At 39.9% G+C, this 24,224-nt stretch overlaps 1 protein-coding gene across 1 annotated transcript in view; it reads right to left on the bottom strand.

Annotated features, from left to right (window-relative positions):
- DYNC2H1 (dynein cytoplasmic 2 heavy chain 1) overlaps nucleotides 1-24,224 on the bottom strand; it is a 1,178,830-nt gene that overhangs the window by 11,905 nt on the left and 1,142,701 nt on the right. The window contains exon 86 of the mRNA XM_053705582.1: nucleotides 4,522-4,638. Coding sequence (XP_053561557.1) covers nucleotides 4,522-4,638 — 117 coding nt within the window. The remainder of the gene's footprint in view (nucleotides 1-4,521; nucleotides 4,639-24,224) is intronic.

Raw genomic sequence — 24,224 nt, forward strand, 5'->3', positions numbered from 1 at the left:
ATATTGTTTTTAGCAGCTACATACTCTTTGAAATACTTTGAAATGCTATATGTATGAAATGACCACTAGATGGAGCCCAAAGTCCTTTAGTGGACAGTTTTGGCGCCAAGAATTGTGTTTAAAAGACCATTATAATGTGTATGTATCTTTAGCATGACTAAAGGGTTAAGCCTGAAACGTCACCTTTTATGTATCTTCAATAAAAGTTTTATAAGTTACTAAGCAGTGCTGGTGACTATTTGTTTTCACATTTGTTTTCCCAGTTGTCCATACCCGGAATGTGGATCGCTGACAGCGTACATCTGTGAGTCTCCGCCCACTCTAGTATCTGTGATGCTTCTCTCATCACCAATTAACTTCTCGTTCCCCCCTGATGGTTGATGTAGGCAACCAAGGTTATATTGTCTGGTTGGAATCTGATAAACTGGGATGAACCCAGAAGGGACCAAGCCTTCAAGGCATTGAAGATTGCCCAGAGTTCCAAAATATTGATCGGAAGGGAGGACTTCTCCTGAGTCCACATACCTTGTGCCTTCTTGGCACCCCAAACGTATCTCCAGCTGGAAAGGCTTGCATCTGTAGTCACAATCTCCCAAGACGGTCTCAAGAAGCACGTGCCTTGGGACAGATGATCTGGACAGAGCCACCAAGAGAGCGAGTCTCTCAACAGGTTGTCCAGCACGATTTGTTGAGACTGATCAGAATAGTCGCTATTCCATTGTCTCAGCATGTATAGTTGCAAGGGTCGGAGATGAAATCTGGCAAAAAGAATGATGTCCATACGGGACACCATGAGTCCGATCACCTCCATACACTGAGCCACTGAGGGTCTCAAGGAGGCCTGGAGGGCAAGACATGCAAAAGATAGCTTGCAATGTCTTTGATCTGGGAGGAATATTCTCATGGATATGGAGTCTATTATTGTTCCCAGGAAATTTACCCTTGTACTTGGAGTAAGAGAACTTTTTATCTTCCATCCATGTGATCGAAGAAGATTGAGAAGGGACTCTGAATGTTTTTCCGCTAGACGAAAAGATGGTGCCTGTACCAAGATATCGTCCAGGTAAGGCGCTATTGCAATACCTTGTGTTCTGGCAACGGCTAGAAGAGCCCCCTGAAGCTTCGAAAATATCCTTGTAGCAGTAGCTAGGCCAAACGGAAGAGCTATGAACTGGAAGTGCTTGTCCAGAAAGGCAAATATCAGAAACTGAAAATGTTCCCTGTGGTGTATCTGGATGTGGAGGTATGCATCCTTCAGGCCTATTGTGGTCATAAACTGTCCTTCCTGAACCAGAAGAAGGATAGACCGTATTGTCTTCATCTTGAAAAAGGGAACACTCAGAAACTTGTTTAGGCACTTTAGGTCCAGAATTGGACGAAAAGTTCCCTCCTTCTTTGGAACCACGAAAAGGTTTGAATAAAACCCCAAATTTCTTTCTGCTGAAGGTACCAGGACAATTACTCCTAGAGAGGAGAGATCCCATACGCAACCTAAGAAAGCAGTCCACTTTTTGTAGACAGACTGGAGAGTAGGAATATGTTCTGGGTGGATGAGACTTGAATCCTATCCTGTATCCTTGAGATACAACCTCCAGGATCCAAGGATCCTGTACATCCAGGAACCAAGTGAAAAAAGAGACAGTCTGCCCCCTGCTCGATCCGATCCCGAATCGGGGGTTGCCCCTTCATGCCGATTTGTTCTCGGCGGGCTTCTTAGTCTGTTTGGACTTATTCCAGGACTGAGCCGGCTTCCAAGTACTCTTGGGCTGCTCAGACTTGGATGAGGATTGCTGTCCTTGTGATTTGTCAGAACAAAAGGAATGAAAATTAGACAATTGCTGTCCCTTAGGCCTATTTTTCTTATCCTGCGGTAGGAAGGCACCTTTCCCTCTGGTAACCGTAGAAATAATAGAATCCATCCCTGGACCTAATAAATTCCCCTTGAAAGGAAGAGAAAGTAGTACGCTTAGCCAGCATACAAATAGCACCATCCACCTTAGGGATGGAGCCCCACAAATCTAATTGAGAGTCAGGGACCTGGAATAATTTTTAAAAAGTAGACAAGGGGGAAAAATAAGTTCCTATTCTTTTCCATTCGTTACTAATAATGTTCGCCATCTTAATTGGCACAGGAAAAGTCAGAGGGATCTTCCTGTCTTCATAAACCCGGTCTAATTTAGGGATCTTAGGTTCCTTAGGGACAGTAGCCTCTGGAACCTCTAGCGTAGACAGAACCTCCTTTAATAAAAAATGCAGATGTTCAATTTTAAATCTAAAGGAGGGTTCCTCCACTGAAGGAGGTTTACAAACGGAAGTCTCCGACTCAGAAAGTTCACCCTCTGAAGCTACAGAGGTTAACTCATCCTCGGATAGCTGGGACATAGTAGCTAAATCTGAAAAATATTTAGATGACTCTAGGTCAGGAGAACTATGTTTAACCTTTCTCTTGCATTTGCTAGAACGAGGTAAGGCACTCAGAGTGGCAGAGACTGCTGATTGTAACTGCGTGGTAAAGTCTGCCAGATAAAGGCCCCCTCCAGATGGAAGATTAGTTGGACCGTGGGGAACTGCATGTGGAGCGGTTAGGGTAGAAAGGGTAGTAATCTCGTGGGATCCAGATTCCTGAGAGGTAGACAGCTCAGAGGGGCTAATAGTGCTATGAGTATTAGCAGGCTTGTCTCCCTTCTTAGACTTCAGAACAGTGCTTAGGCAAATGGAACAAAATTGAGCAGGCGGGCAAACCACGGCTTCCTCACAATATAAACAGGAATTAATAATCAGAACAGAAGGAACGGATCCTTCTAATGCAGTATCAGAGTCCTCCATAGCTAAGATATATTCACAGAAGGACAGACAAAAAGTAAATACTTTTATTAAAAAAACGGAACCTTTATAATCCCAATGGCTGGGGCACTCATTACCTCCTAGACCCAGACAGCTAACAGTGAGAATGCTCTCCTTAGGAGTGATGTCCGCAGCAGAATCGTTGGAAATGAAAAGACCGCACCCGGTCACGTGGAGCGTAGGACAGGACTTCCCCTGCTATGAAAAAGGCGCTAAGCTGTTATGAGCTGCACAACACTCAAAAACGAAAATAAAACCTGTTTGTTCCAAGCCAAAAGCAGACAGTCTTTGAGCCCAAAATATTTCTCACATTAAAGCAGTTATAAATAACCCCTATCTGTTCAAATAATATCCCTGAAGGAGATACTAACCCTTGATCCTATCGAGGCATAAAGGAGTCACATTTTGACCCTGTATAGCAAAAGTGTAAATATAAATGGTCTTACCTCCAGGATCCATGCTGTGGAACAGGCACAGCCTCTCAAGTGTGAGTCTTGCAGCAACGCTTCTGACATGGACTTGAGTGTGTAACAACAAGCAGTGAAACTCGTCAACACTGATTGCTCAGGAGCTGTTAGGCGACAGTCTGGATGGGTTCTCAGAAAAACTTTCCCTGCATCTCCAGACTCTGACTTTCATCAATACTCTCACTGAGATGTTGACATGATTACTTAAAACTCCAGTCCTTTTTTGAAGGGAACATACCCATTACAGGACTATCCAAAAATCTTCCGACACTTCTCTGACACCTCCTATAGTGACGAAAGGCAAATAATTACTGGGGAATAGGGGAAGTGGGAGGGATATTTAAGCCTTTGGCTGGGGTGTCTTTGCCTCCTCCTGGTGGCTAGGTGTTGAATTTCCCAACAGTAAGGAATGAAGTTGTGGACTCTCCCTGCCTTATGGAAGGAAAAATCTCATTATAAAGTATGTTGCTGCAGCAGCAATAAATAAAATCTTCACTGCTGCTTGCCTAAGCACATTGCTCCTTTTAATGCTGCTATTCAACTAGGAATTTAAGGATATTATAATATTGTGGTGTGAAGACACTATTATTTGGTGATGGCTGGTCTACAAGGATTATTTATCTAGAGTAATAAAACATTTTTTTGGTTTTAATAACAGCCCAATTGTTAATGTACTAATTTTTAAATAATTAGGGTCAGATTACAAATGGCTTGCTAATGATAACGCAGGACTCGATAAGCAATATTGCTCGACTGAGCTAATATTAGTGTGCAAGTTGAAATCCCATTTACCAGAGAAGAGTTAGTGCAACCTATACTTTCATTAAATATCTTGACTGCATTAAATACCACTCATATTACAAATTGAAAGTTATAGGTTTACTTTAAACTTGTAACATTATGCGCTTATCTGGCCGATCTAATTTTTTTTACTTTAAGATTTTGAGTAAAGATATCCTATTGAGCCTCTGTATATAATTTTTTTTAATGGTGAAATATATGTTTATATTGTGTATGTTTTTATATATATATATATATATATATATATATATATATATATATATATATATATATATATATATATATATATATATATATATAAATGAGCTTTATAACAGTAAGATTATAGAAAATATGAGAAATAGTCTAGACTGGATAAAATTGAATGTACTGGCCCAGTGAAGCTTTGTGCTTGTCAATACTTAAATACCTGTGGGATCCAGGCCATATAGCAAGGCGGTACCATTGACACGCTTGGAGAATCGTGCTGATTTTCAGATAAACGGATTCCATCAAAGCTACAACCTTCAAGTCGCAGGCCGCTGATCTAACAATGGAAATATGTGAGATAATAATGTTTAGATTCTTGTCTTAATTGATAGCAATAATTACTTAAAAACTGGATTTGCACTACTATGTGTCTGAAATGCCGAGGCAAATAACAGGAAGTCAAGGAATGTGGTGTGACTTGTGAGAATAGGAAGTTTGAATTCAAAACAAACACAAAACCTATTCCTCATTGTTAAATTCCAGTAGACTGGAATTTGCTTATGCAATAATGAGAGCCTCACAATGTCATTCCACAGCAGGTGGTATTGTATTAAAGGAAATGAGTTACAACAAACCAGTAAAACTTTAAGCATTGCTCAGCAATGTTTGCAGGGAATATAAACAATGGCAATAATCCCGCACTAGGTACAAAAAAAAAGAAAATTAAATAGCAACACTTTATTTGAAGGGATATTTACCTTCAACAGAATATTTTAACCATCTTTATATATTGTGAAACACCTAAAAATCTGAAGACCATGTGCAGCTTTGCACTTAAAATCTCATTGCACAAGAGTTTCACAGCACTATAAGTAAGCATGGGCAGAACCAACATCATATACTGTATATACAGGGAGTATCATTCAAAGAGAGAAGCCCATAAAAGCAAAGTATTGTAGTGTTATGACCAGGCAACACTGGGACACTTTGTAAGTTGGTGACTGGTTAAGTAGAATATGGCCATTTTGATTAACTAAGATCACAATATAATAATATGTTTGCGGGCAATTTTATGCAGAATTTAAAAATGTTTTTGTTCATTTGCAAATGGATATACACCAATACCTCCTGTTTTGTGTCACACGTCGAAAGCCATTTAATTTTACTAGATTAGTAGAAAGGACCATTTTGCTGTTTTTAAAGAAAATCTGAGGGTGTAACATTTTCTAATTTGACAACACCTTGAAACCATACTAAGGCCCCTAAATGTTTTTGTTAGACCATGAATCATAGGCAAGTTATTTATCATTACTACCATCCCTCATGCTTGCTGGCAATTTACATTTTGTAATTTAATGAGTAAAAATCTGTAAATGGAAATGGACAGCATGTATGCAAATAATTCAGATTCACATTAAAATCATAGCGTTTTCAGTTGGCAACAATATGATTACCAACACATGAATGGTATGTGGTCTAATACACATCGACAATGCAGCTATATAAAAAAAAAATAGAACAATAAAAAAATGGATATGGAAAAACGCTGAACAGATTTCTACTATTTTGCACAGGCTAATTACAATATTAGGAACCTTTTAAAAGTAATAGATGCTTGCAAAAGACAAATCTTGATCTTTACAGTGGTCAATGGAGCAAATAAAGTGGAAAAAACCTAATACCCGAATTGCGCACAAAGCCAATCCTATATTCTCAAGTGCACTAACCCGACATAGAAATATTAATATTTCACATTCCAATGTTATTTTCATCTACTTAACTGCAAAGGGTTCCAATGTGTATATATATATATATATATATATATATATATATATACACAAAACACGGAAGGGAACTGCACTCTCATACCGGACCGGGTACAAATCCCATGACCCTGCAACATGCTCAGCCCTGGGTGCCACTGGACACTCACAGGAAAACTGTGCTGTCCCCAGAGTAACAGGCAGTTAACACCAGATGGGTCTGGGTGCAAGAATCATAGGGAAAATTACAAAACAAATGAATACAACACACAGAGAAAACCCAGCACTCATTTACAAGCTCTCAGCTAAGATTTAAAAGCAAAAATGGAAAGGTTAGTTACCGCATCTGGCCAAATGGGACAAGCCCAGGTACCTCGTCAAGGTCCTTTCCAATACCTGGGACCCTAAAACAGCCACACAATGCAAGTTCTCAAATCCAAACAAACTGGGAACAAGGGAAGGGTGCACAGGCATATGTAATCACCCTAGACATATACAAAACATGGAAGGGAACTGCACTCTCATACCGGACCGGGTACACATCCCATGACCCTGCAACATGCTCAGCCCTGGGTGCCACTGGCACTCACAGGAAGCTGTGCTGTCCCCAGAGTCACAGGCAGTTAACCCCAGATGGGTCTTGGTGCAAGAACCATAGGGAAAATTTCCAGGTATTGGAAAGGACCTTGACGAAGTACCTGGGCTTGTCCCATTTGGCCATATGCGGTAACTTACCTTTCCATTTTTGCTTTTAAATCTTAGCTGAGAGCTTGTGAGTGCTGGGTTTTCTCTGTGTGTTGTATTAATTTGTTTTGTAATTTTTCCTATGGTTCTTGCACCCAGACCCATCTGGGGTTAACTGCCTGTGACTCTGGGGACAGCACGGCTTCCTGTGAGGTGCCAGTGGCACCCAGGGCTGAGCATGTTACAGGGTCATGGGATGTGTACCCGGTCCGGTATGAGAGTGCAGTTCCCTTCCGTGTTTTGTATATGTCTAGGGTGATTACATATGCCTGTGCACCCTTCCCTTGTTCCCAGTTTGTTTGGATTTGAGAGCTTGCATTGTGTGGCTGTCTTAGGGTCCCAGGTATTGGAAAGGACCTTGACGAGGTACCTGGGCTTGTCCCATATGGCCAGATGCGGTAACTAACCTTTCCATTTTTGCTTTTAAATCTTAGCTGAGAGCTTGTGAGTGCTGGGTTTTCTCTGTGTGTCGTATTAATTTGTTTTGTAATTCTCCTATGGTTCTTGCACCCAGACCCATCTGGGGTTAACTGCCTCTGACTCTGGGGACAGCACAGCTTCCTGTGAGTGCCAGTGGCACCCAGGGCTGAGCATGTTGCAGGGTCATGGGATGTGTACCCGGTCCGGTATGAGAGTGCAGTTCCCTTCCGTGTTTTGTATATGTCTAGGGTGATTACATATGCCTGTGCACCCTTCCCTTGTTCCCAGTTTGTTTGGCTTTGAGAGCTTGCATTGTGTGGCTGTTTTAGGGTCCCAGGTATTGGAAAGGACCTTGACGAGGTATCTGGGCTTGTCCCATTTGGCCAGATGCGGTAACTAACCTATCCATTTTTGCTTTTAAATCTTAGCTGAGAGCTTGTAAGTGAGTGCTGGGTTTTCTATGTGTGTAATATATATGTCTATCTGATGGTTTTGTGGTAATAATAATTATTATATTTAGGTATAGATATATACAGATATCTATAGGAATATACAGTATATTTAAAAATATTTTGAACGTATTCCTCTATGTGAAGAACATTCTAATGTGAAATATTTATATTAAATACATAGTCAAACACTTTATTTAAAATGAATATTGCATAAACGTGTTAAGCTATATATATATATATATATATATATATATATATATATATATATATATGTGTTTATATTTGTCTGTAAATACATATATACACATATAAATACATATGTATACATACAGTATATAGACGTGTTTTGTGAGACTTTTTTGTTTCACAAAATAGTTAACCAGAGCTCTGAGGTTGCACTAACCCAACAAGAGTTAACTTAAATTGTGCTCAAGCAATCATGTTTACTTTCAACTTGTAATATGAAAGAAAACACAACGCGGCAAAACAGCTGCAATAAAACCCTTTTCGCGCACGTGCAACTAATAGCGCCTCACTCGTAATCTAGCCCATAGTGGGGTAGATAAGATTATTCTCTTACTAGCTCGAACTTCATAGACCTTTATGGGGCCAGTACTTACTGAGCTCATTAAGACAAGGGGCTAAGTTCCCCTAAATTGTGATCTGTTAAAGAAAGCAATGAGCTCTTTAGAAAGCAAAATCATGAAGGAGACTGCATGGATAACAAGAGTTAACATATTGAAAAAATCTGTTTAAAAGGAACCTAAATCAGACTACAATGTTTTAAGTGCAGTTTACCTTACAGTTCTAGTTGAATCTTAAAACACCGTTCTAAATTCTACATTTCCTTGAGCACTATAATTCACATCAAGAAACACAAGGAATGGCCCTTAAATTCAGTAAAAAAAAATTAGAATCCTGTAAGTGACATTTAGCAGCTCTAAGTTGCATGAAGCAAAAGCCTGTCCAAATAAAAGGTTTACAAATTAGAATTAAAAACTCACAAAAAACCTGATGAAATTATAATGATCTGGACCCAAATAAGAATGACATAAAATCACCTGATTCTAAAATCAGAAAATACTAAGTGAAATGATCTTTCCTTGAAAATAAGGATGCCTGCATAAATACAAAAAAAAAATGTAATTTTTTTTGTTCTTTCTTTAGACTGTATTTAGATTGTATTAAAATACAACCACTCACCCTATTCCTGAACAAGAATAACACAGATCAAACTGCTTTCCTAACACCTACTCCAAAGAACAACAAAAAAAACAACAACTAATAAAATATATTTTGAAGAATAAAACAGTCACGAAAAAACATTATATAGGGGTCGGCGGTGTTAGGGGCAGCAGGTTAGGGGTACATAAGGATAACGTAGGTGGCGGCGCTTTGCGGTCGGCAGATTAGGGGTTAATAAGTGTAGGTAGGTGGAGGCGACGTTGTGGGGGGCAGGTTAGGGGTTAATAAATATAATACAGGGGTCGGTGGTGTTAGGGGCAGCAGATTAGGGGTACATAAGGATAACGTAGGTGGCGGTCGGCAGATTAGGGGTTAAAAAAATTATTTGAGTGTCGGCGATGTGGGGGGACCTCGGTTTAGGGGTACATAGGTAGTTTATGGGTGTAAGTGTACTTTAGAGTACAGTAGTTAAGAGCTTTATAAACCGGTGTTAGCCCAGAAAGCTCTTAACTACTGACTTTTTTCCTGTGGCTGGAGTTTTGTCGTTAGAGTTCTAACGCTCACTTCAGACACGACTCTAAATACCGGAGTTAGAAAGATCCCATTGAAAAGATAGGATACGCAATTGACGTAAGGGGATCTGCGGTATGGAAAAGTCGCGGATGAAAAGTGAGCGTTAGACCCTATTTTGAGTGACTCCAAATACCGGCGGTAGCCTAAAACCAGCGTTAGGAGCCTCTAACGCTGGTTTTCACGGCTAACGCCAAACTCCAAATCTAGGTCTTGGTATCTTTATTTGAAATGCAAGAATGTAAGTTTAGATGCCGGCCTATTTTTGGTGAACAACCTGGGTTGTCCTTGCTGATTGGTGGATAAATTCATCCACCAATAAATAAGTGCTCTCCTGAGTTCTGAAAAAAAAATAGCTTAGATGCCTTCTTTTTCAAATAAAGCTAGCAAGAGAATGAAAAAAAATTGATAATAGGAGCAAATTAGAAAGTTGCTTACAATCGCATGCTCTATCTGAATCACGAAAGAAAAAAAAAATGGGTTCAGTGTCCCTTTAAAGGGACAGTCAACACCAGAATTTTTGTTGTTTTAAAAGATAGATAATCCCTTTATTACCAATTCCCCAGCTTTGCATAACCAACACAGTTATAATTATACACGTTTTACCTCTGTAATTACCTTGTATCTTATTTCAGTTCTTTTGACAGACTTGCATTTTAGCCAATCAGAGCTGTCTCCATGGTAAATTCACGTGCATGAGCTCAATGTTATCTATATGAAACAAGTGAACTAATGCCCTCTAGTGGTGAAAAACTATCAAAATGCATTTAGATTAGAGGCGGCCTTCAAGGTCTAAGAAATTAGCATATGAACCTCCTAGGTTTAGCTTTCAACTAAGAATACCAAGAAAATTGGAAAGTTGTTTAAAATTACATGCCCTATTTGAAACATGAAAGTTTTTTTTGGACTTGACTATCCCTTTAAAGAGATGACTAGCACTTCTACTATTCCCCAAATGTAAAAACCTAATGGTCAGACAACCAATAAACCCCTCTGGAAATAGCAAACACTTTTGCCAGATTTTATCAGCTACATTATCAACTCCCTAATACACTCAGTGAATCTAAGCTTGAAGTGGAACTGGCACAGTTTCTTGATGATTGTCAGCTACCTAAACTTTCCTCTGATAATCTAGAAACATTAAACACCCCTATTACCACCCAAGATGTAATATGCACCATTAAAAACATTAAAGTAAGTAAAGCTCCTGGCCCTGATGGCTAAACATGAATCTTTTATAAAACCTTTAGTGACATTTTAGCCCATCAACTATCCAGGATCTTTAAACATATTATGGAAGGGAATGAGGTCCCACAAGTAAGGATTTAATTTATTTCCTTTATTAACCTTAATATCAAACTATTCACAAAGATCCTAGCTGACAGATTAAACTGTTTTATGCCACATATTGTTCTTTCAGATCAAGTAGGCTTTATTGCAAGTAAGGAAGCTTCAGACAATATTAAGAGAACTATTGACCTGATAAATCATTAATTGGTTGTGAAAATGCCCTCTCTGCTCTTAGCCTTGGACGCAAAGAAGGCATTTGATAGGGTCAATTGGAATTATATGTTTTGCATCTTAGAAGTCATGGGCATACAAGGTAACTTTTTCAACTCCATCTTGACGATCCATTCTTCCCCCACAGCTTTTGTAAAAAATTGCAGGATATGAGTCAGATAAATTATTAAAATGAGACAAGACAAGGCTGCCAACTTTCACCATTACTTTTTGCCGTCTGCATTGAAGCTCTTGCAGCCAAGATTAAAAACTGTCCGGATATCTCCGGGGAAAAAATAGAAGACGTAGATTACAAAATAGCACTTTTTGCCGATGATGTTGTCCTTACCGTAAGGAAATCTTTGTTATCCCTGCCACCCTTATATTCCATTCTTTAGAGATTTGGGCAAATATCTGGCTATAAGATAAATGTGGATGGGTGCGGAGTGTACCTATCGCAAAAACATAATTTATGTAAGAACTTACCTGATAAATTCATTTCTTTCATATTGGCAAGAGTCCATGAGCTAGTGACATATGGGATATACACTCCTACCAGGAGGGGCAAAGTTTCCCAAACCTCAACATGCCTATAAATACACCCCTCACCACACCCACAATTCAGTTTAACGAATAGCCAAGCAGTGGGGTGATAAAGAAAGGAGTAGAAAGCATCAACAAAGGAAATTTGGAAATAATTGTGCTTTATACAAAAAATCATAACCACCATAAAAAAGGGTGGGGCTCATGGACTCTTGCCAATATGAAAGAAATGAATTTATCAGGTAAGTTCTTACATAAATTATGTTTTCTTTCATGTAATTGGCAAGAGTCCATGAGATAGTGACATATGGGATATCAATACCCAAGATGTGGAGTCTTCCACTCAAGAGTCACTAGAGAGGGAGGGACTAAAACAAAAACAGCCATATTCTGCTGAGAAAATAATCCACAACCCAAAAATAAGTTTATTTTCACTTTTGAAAGAAAAAAACTTAAATCAAAAAGCAGAAGAATCAAACTGAAACAGCTGCCTGAAGAACTTTTCTACAAAAAACTGCTTCCGAAGAAGCAAATACATAAAAATGGTAGAATTTAGTAAATGTATGCAAAGAGGACCAAGTGGCTGCTTTGCAAATCTGATCGACTGAAGCTTCATTCTTAAAAGCCCATGAAGTAGAGACTGATCTAGTAGAATGAGCTGTAATTCTCTGAGGCGGGGGTTGACCCGACTCCAAATAAGCTTGATGAATCAAAAGTTTCAACCAAGAAGCCAAGGAAACAGCAGAAGCTTTCTGACCTTTCCTAGGACCAGAAAATAAAACAAATAGACTAGAAATCTTCCTGAAATTTTTAGTAGCTTCCACATATTATTTCAAAGCTCTTACCACATCCAAAGAATGTAAGGATCTCTCCAAAGAATTCTTAGGATTAGGACATAAGGAAGGGACAACAATTTCTCTACTAATGTTATTAGAATTCACAACCTTAGGTAAAAATTGAAAAGAAGTCCTCAAAACTGTCTTATCCTGATGAAAAATCAGAAAAGGAGACTCACAAGAAAGGGCAGATAGCTCAGAAACTCTTCTAGCAGAAGAGATAGCCAAAAGGAACAACACTTTCCAGGAAAGTAGTTTAATGTCCAAAGAATGCATAGGTTCAAATGGAGGAGCCTGTAAAGCCCTCAGAACCAAATTAAGACTCCAAGGAGGAGAAATTGACTTAATGACAGGCTTAATACGAACTAAAGCCTGTACAAAACAGTGTATATCAGGAAGTATAGCAATTTTTCTGTGAAATAAAACAGAAAGAGCGGAGATTTGTCCTTTCAAGGAACTTGCAGACAAACCCTTATCCAGACCATCATGAAGAAACTGCAAAATTCTAGGAATTCTAAAAGAATGAAATGTAAGGCTTCCAAACTCTATAATAAATCTTCCTAGAGACAGATTTACGAGCTTGTAACATAGTATTAATCACTGAATCAGAGAAACCTCTATGACTTAGAACTAAGCGTTCAATTTCCATACCTTCAAATTTAATGATTTGAGATCCTGATGGAAAAACGGACCTTGAGATAGTAGGTCCGGCTGTAACGGAAGTGGCCAAGGCGGGCAACTGGACATCCGAACCAGGTCCGCATACCAAAACCTGTGTGGCCATGCTGGAGCCACCAGCAACACAAAAGACTGTTCCATGATGATTTTGGATATCACTCTTGGAAGAAGAACTAAAGGCGGGAAGATGTAAGCAGGTTGATAACACCAAGGAAGTGTCAGCGCATCCACTGCTTCCGCCTGAACATCCCTGGACCTGGACAGGTATCTGGGAAGTTTCTTGTTTGTACTCTTACATAACGATTCAAAATTTTCAGATCCAGAACTGGTCTGAACAAATTTTCTTTCTTTGGTACAATGAATAGGTTTGAATAAAACCCCAAACCTTGTTCCTGAAGAGGAACTGGCATGATTACCACTGACGACTCCAGGTCTGAAACACACTTCAGAAAAGCCTGAGCTTTTACTGGATTTACAGGAATGTGTGAGAGAAAAAATCTTCTCACAGGAGGTCTTAGTTTGAATCCTATTCGATACCCTTGAGAGACAATGCTCTGAATCCAATGATTTTGGACAGATTTTATCCAAAAATCCTTGAAAAACCTTAATCCGCCCCCTACCAGCTGAGCTGGAATGAGGGCCGCACCTTCATGCGGACTTAGGGGCAGACTTTGGTTTCCTAAATGGCTTGGATTTATTCCAATTTGAGGAAGGCTTACAACTGGAAGCAGATTCCTTGGGAGGAGGATTGAGTTTTTGTTCCTTATTCTGACAAAAGGAACGAAAACGGTTAGAAGCCTTAGATTTACCCTTAGGTTTTTTATCCTGAGGCAAAAAAACTCCTTTTCCTCCAGTGATAGTTGAAATAATAGAATCCAACTGAGAACCAAATAAATTATTACCTTGGAAATAAAGAGATAGTAATCTAGATTTATATGTCATATCAGCATTCCAAGATTTAAGCCACAAAGCTCTTCTAGCTAATACAGCTAAAGACATGGATCTAACATCAATTTTGATAATATCAAAAATGGCATCACAAATGAAATGATTAGCATGTTGCAGTAAGCGAACAATGCTAGATATGTCAGAATCCAATTCATGTTGCGCTAAATTTTCCAACCAGAAAGTTGATGCAGCCGCAACATCACCCAAAGAAATAGCAGGTCTGAGAAGATGACCTGAATATAAATAGGCCTTCCTTAGATAAGATTCAAGCTTCCTATCTAAAGGATCCTTAAAGGAAGTGCTATCTTCCATAGGAATAGTGGTATGTTTAGCAAGAGTAGAAATAGCCCCATCAACTTTGGGGATCTTTTCCCAAAACTCTATAGATTTTGCTGGTAAAGGATACAATCTCTTAAACCTTGAAGAAGGAACAAAGGAAGTACCTGGCTTATTCCATTCCCTAGAAATCATATCAGAAATAGCCTCAGAAATGGGAAAAACACCTGGGGAAACCACAGGAGGTTTAAAAACAGCATTTAAACGTTTATTAGACTGAACGTCAATAGGACTGGTTACCTCAATATCCAAAGTAATTAACACTTCTTTTAATAAAGAACGCATATACTCTATTTTAAATAAATAAGTAGATTTGTCAGTGTCAATGTCTGAGGAAGGATCTTCTGTTTCAGACAGATCCTCATCAGAAGAGGATGAATTATTATGTTGTTGGTCATTTGAAATTTCATCAGCTAAATGAGAAGTTTTAAAAGACCTTTTACGTTTATTAGAAGGTGGAAATGCAGACAAAGCCTTCATAATAGATTCAGAAACAAATTCTTTAAAATTTACAGGTATATCATGCATATTAGAAGTTGAAGGAACTGCAACTGGCAATGTACTATTACTGATAGAAACACTATCTGCATGTAAAAGTTTATCATGACAACTATTACAAATGACATTCGGTGGAATAATTTCTACAATTTTGCAACAAATGCACTTAGCTTTGGTAGAACCGATGTCAGGCAGCAATGTTCCAGCAGAAACTTCAGAGACAGGATCGGATCTTGCTCAATGTAAAAGAAAAAACAACATATAAAGCAAAATTATCTATTTCCTTAAATGACAGTTTCAGGAATGGGAAAAAATGCAAAAGCATAGGCTTCTTGATAGAGAAGAAAGCAGGAGGCAAACATGAATGGGGTATTGAAATAATGAAAAAAAATTGGAACCAAGTATGACGCACAACGTAACGTAAACTTTTTTGGCGCCAAAAATGACCGGAAATGACACACTTGCGTCACTAATGACGAAAGGTCTCGACGTCACGTATGACGCCGGAAATGACGAAGTTGCGCCAAAAACGTAATTTCCCGCGCCAAAAAAGTTCTCGCCAAAAATGACGCAATAAAGTCTAACATTTGACGCACCCGCAGGCCTAATACCCGCAAATGAAAAAGTAGTCAAAATTGAAAAAGACTAAACCCCAGGTAAGAAATAAATTTCTTAAAGTGTTTATATTCCCAAATATGAAACTGACAGTCTGCAGAAGGAAATACATGAACCTGACTCATGGCAACTATAAGTACAATACATATATTTAGAACTTTATATAATTTGCATAAAGTGCCAAACCATAGCTGAGAGTGTCTTAAGTAATAAAAACATACTTACCAAAAGACACCCATCCACATATAGCAGATAGCCAAACCAGTACTAAAACAGTTCTTTAGTAGAGGTAATGGTAAATTTGAGAGTATATCTTTGATCTGAAAAGGGAGGTAGGAGATGAATCTCTACGACCGATAACAGAGAACCCATGAAAAAGACCCCCGTTAGGGAAATCATCGTATTCAATAGGTGATACTCCCTTCACGTCCTTCTGACATTCGCTGTACTCTGAGAGGAATCGGGCTTGAACAATGCTGAGAAGCGCATATCAACGTAGAAATCTTAGCACAAACTTACTTCACCACCTCCATAGGAGGCAAAGTTTGTAAAACTGAATTGTGGGTGTGGTGAGGGGTGTATTTATAGGCATTTTGAGGTTTGGGAAACTTTTCCCCTCCTGGTAGGATTGTATATCCCATATGTCACTAGCTCATGGACTCTTGCCAATTACATGAAAGAAATACCCACTCCCTATATGTTGAAAACTACAAACCCATGTCTTCTCAATTGAGGCACCTTATGGATAAATGGACTAACTATAAAAACAAAATTTATGCTTACCTGATACATTTATTTCTCTTGTGGTGTATCCAGTCCACGGGTTCATCCATTACTTGTGGGATATTCTCCTTCCCAACAGGAAGTTGCAAGAGGACACCCACAGCAGAGCTGTCTATATAGCTCCTCCCCTAACTGCCAACCCCAGTCATTCGACCGAAGACAAGCAAGAAAAAAGGAGAAACTATAGGGTGCAGTGGTGACTGTAGTTTAAAATAAAAAACACCTGCCTAAAAATGACAGGGCGGGCCGTGGACTGGATACACTACAAGAGAAATAAATTTATCAGGTAAGCATAAATTTTGTTTTCTCTTGTAAAGGTGTATCCAGTCCACGGGTTCATCCATTACTTGTGGGATGCCAATACCAAAGCTTTAGGACACGGATGAAGGGAGTGACAAGGCAGGCCCTTAAGCAGAAGGCACCACTGCCTGTAAGACCTTTCTCCCAAAAATAGCCTCCAAAGAAGCAAAAGTATCGAATTTGAAGAATTTAGAAAAAGTATAAAGCGAAGACCAAGTCGCCGCCTTACAAATCTGTTCAACAGAGGCCACATTTTTAAAAGCCCATGTGGAAGCTACCGCTCTAGTGGAATGAGCTGTAATTCTTTCAGGAGGCTGCTGGCCAGCAGTCTCATAAGCTAAGCGTATTATACTTCTTAGCCAAAAAGATAGAGAAGTTGCCGAAGCCTTTTGGCCTCTCTTCTGTCCAGAGTAGACAACAAACAAAGCAGATGTTTGACAAAAATCCTTCGTAGCTTGTAAATAAAACTTTAAAAGCACAAACCACATCAAGATTGTGTAAAAGACGTTTCTTCTTTGAGGAAGGATTAGGACATAATGAAGGAACAACAATCTCCTGATTGATGTTCTTATTAGATACTACCTTAGGAAGAAACCCAGGTTTGGTACGCAAAACTACCTTATCTGCATGGAAAATCAGATAAGGGGAATCACACTGTAAAGCAGATAACTCCGATACTCTTCGAGCCGAGGAGATAGCCACTAGAAACAGAACTTTCCAAGATAAAAGTTTAATATCTATGGAATGCAGAGGTTCAAACGGAACCCCTTGAAGAACCTTAAGAACTAAATTTAAACTCCATGGCGGAGCAACAGGTTTAAACACAGGCTTAATTCTAACTAAAGCCTGACAAAACGCCTGAACGTCTGGAACCTCAGCTAGACGTTTGTGCAAAAGAATAGACAGAGCAGAAATCTGTCCCTTTAAGGAACTAGCAGACAATCCTTTCTCCAATCCCTCCTGGAGAAAAGATAATATTCTAGGAATCCTGACTTTACTCCATGAGTAACCCTTGGATTCACACCAATGAAGATATTTACACCATATCTTATGATAGATTTTCCTGGTGACAGGTTTTCGAGCCTGAATTAAGGTATCAATGACCGACTCGGAAAAACCACGCTTTGATAGAATCAAGCGTTCAATTTCCAAGCAGTCAGACGCAGAGAAAATAGATTTGGTTGTTTGAAAGGACCCTGAAGTAGAAGGTCCTGTCTCAGCGGCAGAGTCCATGGTGGAAAGGATGACATGTCCACCAGATCTGCATACCAAGTCCTGCGTGGCCACGCAGGAGCTATCAAAATCACCGAAGCTCTCTCCTGCTTGATCTTGGCAATCAGACGAGGGAGCAGAGGAAACGGTGGAAACACATAAGCCAGGCTGAAGGACCAGGGCGCTGCTAGAGCATCTATTAGCGCTGCGTTGGGATCCCTGGACCCGTAACAAGGAAGCTTGGCGTTCTGATGAGACGCCATGAGATCCAGTTTGGTTTGCCCCATAGATGAATCAACTGGGCAAATACCTCCGGGTGGAGTTCCCACTCCCCCGGATGAAAAGTCTGCCGACTTAAAAAATCCGCCTCCCAGTTCTCTACTCATGGGATATGGATAGCTGAGAGATGGCAAGAGTGAACCTCTGCCCATAGAATTATCATTGAAACCTCCAACATCACCAGGGGGTTCTTTGTACCCCCCTGATAGTTGATATAGGCTACAGTCGTGATGTTGTCTGACTGAAATCTGATGAACCTGACCGCAGCTAGCTGAGGCCAAGCCTGAAGAGCATTGAATATCGCTCTTAGTTCCAGAATGTTTATCGGAAACAAGCTTCCTCCTGAGTCCACGAACCCTGAGCTTTCAGGGAGTTCCAGACTGCGCCCCAGCCCAGAAGGCTGGCATCTGTCGTCACTATAGTCCATTCTGGCCTGCGGAAGCTCATTCCCCTGGACAGATGGACCCGAGATAGCCACCAGAGAAGAGAATTTCTGGTCTCTTGATCCAGATTTAGCAGAGGGGACAAATCTGTGTAATCCCCATTCCACTGATTGAGCATGCAAAGTTGCAGTGGTCTGAGATGTAGGCGGGCAAACGGCAATATGTCCATTGCCGCTACCATTAAGCCGATTAGTTCCATACACTGAGCCACTGACGGCTGAAAAGTGGAATAAAGAGCACGGCATGAAGTTAGAAGCTTTGACAACCTGACCTCTGTCAGAAAAATCTTCATTTCTACTGAATCTATCAGAGTTCCTAGGAAGGAAACTCTTGTGAGAGGGGAGAGAGAACTCTTTTCTTCGTTCACCTTCCACCCGTGAGACCTCAGGAATGCCAGAACAATGTCCGTATGGGACTTGGCTATTTGAAAATTCGATGCCTGTATCAGAATGTCGTCTAAGTAAGGGGCCACCGCTATGCCCCGTGGTCTTAGAACCGCTAGTAGGGACCCTAGAACCTTCGTAAAGATTCTTGGTGCCGTGGCTAACCCGAAGGGAAGAGAGACAAACTGGTAATGCCTGTCTAGGAAGGCAAACCTGAGAAACCGATGATGATCTTTGTGTATCGGAATGTGGAGATAAGCATCCTTTAAGTCCACGGTAGTCATATATTGACCCTCCTGGATCAGAGGTAGGATGGTTCGAATAGTCTCCATCTTGAAGGATGGGACCCTGAGAAATTTGTTTAGGATCTTGAGATCCAAGATTGGTCTGAAAGTTCCCTCTTTTTTGGGAACTATAAAAAGATTTGAATAGAATCCTTGCCCCTGTTCCTCCCTTGGAACTGGGTGGATCACTCCCATGACCAGAAGGTCTGGAACACAACGTAAGAATGCCTTGCAGATAATTGAGAAAGATGAAATCTCCCTTTTGGGGATGAGGCTTTGAAATCCAGAAGATATCACTGGGAAACAATCTCAAGAGCCCAGGGATCCTGGACGTCTCTTGCCCAAGCCTGGGCAAAGAGAGAAAGTCTGCCCCCAACTAGATCCGGTCCCGGATTGGGGGCTACTCCTTCATGCTGTCAGAGGCAGCAGCAGGTTTTTTGGCCTGCTTTCCCTTGCTCCAAGCCTGGTTAGGTCTCCAGACTGGCTTGGGCTGGGCAAAATTTCCTTCTTGTTTTGCAGTAGAGGAAGTTGAAGCTGCGCCACTCTTGAAGTTCCAAAAGGAACGAAAATTAGTCTGTTTGGTCCTTAATTTGTTGGACCTATCCTGGGGAAGGGCGTGGCCTTTCCCTCCAGTAATATCAGAAATGATCTCCTTCAGTCCAGGCCCGAATAGGGTCTGCCCTTTGAAGGGGATGTTGAGAAGCTTAGACTTTGAATTAACGTCAGCTGACCAGGATTTAAGCCATAGTGCCCTACGCGCCTGAATGGCAAAACCTGAATTCTTAGCTGTTAGCTTAGTTAAATGAAAAATGGCGTCAGAAATAAATGAATTGGCTAACTTAAGAGCTTTAAGCCTGTCTAGGATATCATCCAACGGGGTCAAGAGACTCGAACCAGAAAGCCGCTGCAGCAGTGACTAGGGCAATGCATGCAAGAGGCTGGAGAATAAAACCTTGTTGTATAAAGATTTTCTTAAGGAAACCCTCTAATTTTTTATCCATTGGATCTAGGAAAGCACAACTGTCCTCGACAGGGATAGTTGTACGCTTAGCTAGGGTAGATACTGCTCCCTCCACCTTAGGGACCGTCTGCCACGAGTCCCGTGTAGCGGCATCTATGTGAAACATCTTTTTAAACGCAGGAGGGGGAGAGAACGGTACACCTGGTCTATCCCATTCCTTCGTAACAATTTCTGAAAACCTCTTAGGTATTGGAAAAACATCAGTGTAAACAGGCACTGCAAAGTATTTGTCCATTTTACACAACTTCTCTGGGACTACAATGGTGTCACAGTCATCCAGAGTTGCTAAAACCTCCTTGAGCAACAAGCGGAGGTGTTCAAGCTTAGATTTAAATGCTGTCATTTCCGAGTCAGACTGGAGTAATGCCTTCCCTGAATCAGAAATGTCACCCACAGATAGAAGCTCTCCTGCTTCGGCTTCTGTACATTGTGAGGGTATATCAGACATAGCTACTAAAGCGTCAGAAAGCTCTGTATTTGTTCTAGCCCCAGAGCTGTCTTGCTTTCCTTGTAACCCTGGCAGTTTGGACAATACCTCTGTGAGGGTATGATTCATAACTGCCGCCATGTCTTGTAAGGTAAACGCATTGGACGCACCAGATGTACTTGGCGTCACTTGCGCGGGAGATATAGGTTCTGACACATTGGGAGAGCTAGGTGGTTTAACCTCCCTTTTGTCAGTTTGAGAAACCTCTGGTGATAAATCCTTAAAACCCATAATATGGTCTTTATAACTTATAGAAAGGTCAGTGCATTTGGCACACATTCTAAGAGGGGGTTCCACAATGGCTTCTAAACATAATGAAAAAGGAGTTTCCTCTATGTCAGACATGTTTAACAGACTAGTAATGAGACCAGCAAGCTTGGAAAACACTTTAATAAATGTGAAAAAGCAATTAAATAAAAACGGTACTGTGCCTTTAAGAGAAAAAAAACTACCTCATAAACTGCAAAACAGTGATAAAAAGTAGTAAACTCTACGAAATTTTTACAGTGTGTATAAGAGACTAAAGCAGCATTGCACCCACTTGCAAATGGATGATTAACCCCTTAGGTCCCAAAACGGATTAGAAAAACTGAAAAACCGTTAAAAAAACAGTCAAACACACTGCCACAGCTCTGCAGTGGCCCTACCTGCCCTTAAACACGATTTGTGCAGGAAAAAAACACCCTCTATAGTGGTCCTAGATGCCAGAGGACTCCTTTAGGGAAGCTGTATGTCTCAGTCTGAATATCAACTGCGCATAAAGTGCGCAAAAATAGGCCCCTCCCACCATGCACTGAATGTCAGAGGGCCTTTTTTAGGAGTGCTCTAATAAGCCATGTGGAAAATTAGGCCCCAAAATAAAGATTTATCACCCTCAGAGAAAAAACGTTTTTACTATAAAACATACAAACGTTTTTACACTAAGTAATATGAGTATTAACATGAATATTACCCTTTTTTGCAAGCATGATCTCAGTTGCTGTTAAATCACTGTATCAGGCTTACCTCAAATATACCAGGCACTGTCAACATTTTTTAGACCTTATCATCTCTCTAGAAAAAAATATACTGAACATACCCAAAGCAGGCAATCTGCAGACCGTCCCCCCAACTGAAGTTTTCTTTCCATACTCTTCAGTTATGTGTGAGAACAGCAATGGACCTTAGTTACAAACCGCTAAGATCATCAAACCTCCAGGCCGAATTCTTCTTCCAATTTCTGCCTGAGAGTTAAAACAGTACAACGCCGGTACCGTTTAAAAATAACAAACTTTTGATTGAAGGTAAAAAACTACACTAATTCACCACATCTCTCTTGATACTTCCTTTCTTATCGAGAGCTTGCAAGAGAATGACTGGGGGTGGCAGTTAGGGGAGGAGCTATATAGACAGCTCTGCTGTGGGTGTCCTCTTGCAACTTCCTGTTGGGAAGGAGAATATCCCACAAGTAATGGATGAACCCGTGGACTGGATACACCTTTACAAGAGAAATATAATTTTACGGAAGACTGGTAGTGACTAAGATGACTATACTTCCTAAGCTCTTACATCTATTTAAGTCCCTCCCTGTATCGGCCCTTCTGGCGGAACTAAATACATTTAAAAAAAGGTATTAACATTTATTTGGAATGGAAAGAGACCAAGAATACTTGGGCAGGTCATGACAAAACATAAACTGGATGAATTGACCAGTGGTACCCCATTTGGTTTCCTATTGTTATTCTGCACGTTTGGCGCAAACTTCCCTCTGGCATACTACCTTTGATAAGATATGTTGGGTCCAAATTGAGTCTGATATGTTGCAAACTAAAACAATCTATAAACTACTATAGGTCCCCAAGATGGAGAATGTTCTCCTCAGTCGCACACATGGTGGTATTATGGGACTACATACACACCAAATTCTCTCTCATATCTGACACATCACAGGTAACTCCTCTAGATTCCCTAAATACTCCTGTCTCAGTGTTGGTTATTAATAAATGGGCAAACAGGGAACTTTATAGGATAGCAAATTCATTAATAAATAATACCTTCCTATCTAATCAACAATATAAGAATCTAGAACCAGATGACAAATGTAGTTGGTTCCAATACCTGCAGCTTCGCTCTAGGGTTTTCAAAATTTTACATTCCCTGCCGGCTGGCCCTGTTACATATTACGCATCACTGTGCCTCGCCAAACACAGACTTAATGGAGTTATTGTGAGTTTATTTCCCCCCTTTAATATCTCACAACACTCATCTAAGGCTAGGTTTATGCATTTTTGGGAATCCGATATCAATATAACTGGCCCCTTTGCAAATGGACTGAAGTTTTAAAGAAAGGCAGCTAATTTTCACCTAGTGCTAATTTAAAAGAAAATCTCTTAAAAGTTACATATAGATAGTATCTTTTCCCCTCAAGATTATACAGAAGTGGAGGGGTATGTAGCGAGACTTGCTTTTACAACTGTGGAGAGAAGGGGACCTTCAACCACATGTGGTGGCACTGAAGGTCAGTGACAGCTATCTGGGACCAAACCTCTGAGTTGTTGAGTCCTATCTTTGGTAAAAACATCCAGCTAACACCGGAATAAGCTTTATTACATTGCCCCATTTAAGGCCTTACTCTTAAGCAAAATATGTACTGCAGTCAGAATGACTATAGCCCGGTATTGGAAATGCAAAATACCATGCTTCTCTCTTGCAACTCAGAAAATAAAACATTTAACATCATTTGGCCAGTCCATCTGCAGACATACTAAGCCAGAAAGAACAGTTTTTCAATATCTAGGAATCCTGGATAATGTATATAGAAACACCTATTCTTATTGAACCATCACGCTGTTATTATTTTTGCACACGTAAATTAAAAAACCCAATAAAATTATTTAAAAAATATAATTAAAAAAAATCTAGTTTAATTCAAAATAATATAACTTAATAAAATTGAAGGGCTAAATTACAAGTTGTGCGCTAATGCTAGTGCAGGACGCAATAAGAAGTATTGCTGGACAGTGCGAAAATTAGAGCTCATAGGAAATCAAAGGATATTGAAACCACATTAAATAGCGCTAGAAGAATTGGCGTGTCCTGAGACCTGAAGTGTAAGGGTTACAATTTTTTTACACTAAACGCATCTAAAAAATATTAAGATAAAGTATTACACTCAGCTATACATATTTTTAATAAAGCAAATATGACTTTTATATTGATCAAAATTATAGATAGATTTATATAAATAAGAGCCATACAATTATTGTATAGAAAATGATTAAATCTAGGCAAGTATCCCCACTTGCTTTCCCCCAGAAGTGCTCTGTATACATTGTTACCAAGGCACCAGGGTTTCAACTTTATTAACTCTCATCAGTAGAAAATAGGTTTTATTTGCTGCTTGGTGAAGCTTATTTACAGAGAAAAAAACAATCATTTAAATTATGGTGGAGATAAAAGAATAAAATGGAGGATTTTAATCTCATGCTTTTATCTCCATCATTACTTACATGAGTACTGCTTTAACATTTTCTCTGGAAATAAGCAGCAAATCAAACAACTTATAATTTATGAGAGTTAATAAACTTGAAACAGCTGTCCAGAAGTGGTTTGTCTTTGATGCACCTACTCCATGAAGGGAATTGCTGTGGTTAAACACAGTACG

This window comes from Bombina bombina, chromosome 3 (assembly GCF_027579735.1).
Source record: "Bombina bombina isolate aBomBom1 chromosome 3, aBomBom1.pri, whole genome shotgun sequence".
NCBI classification, from domain to species: domain Eukaryota; kingdom Metazoa; phylum Chordata; class Amphibia; order Anura; family Bombinatoridae; genus Bombina; species Bombina bombina.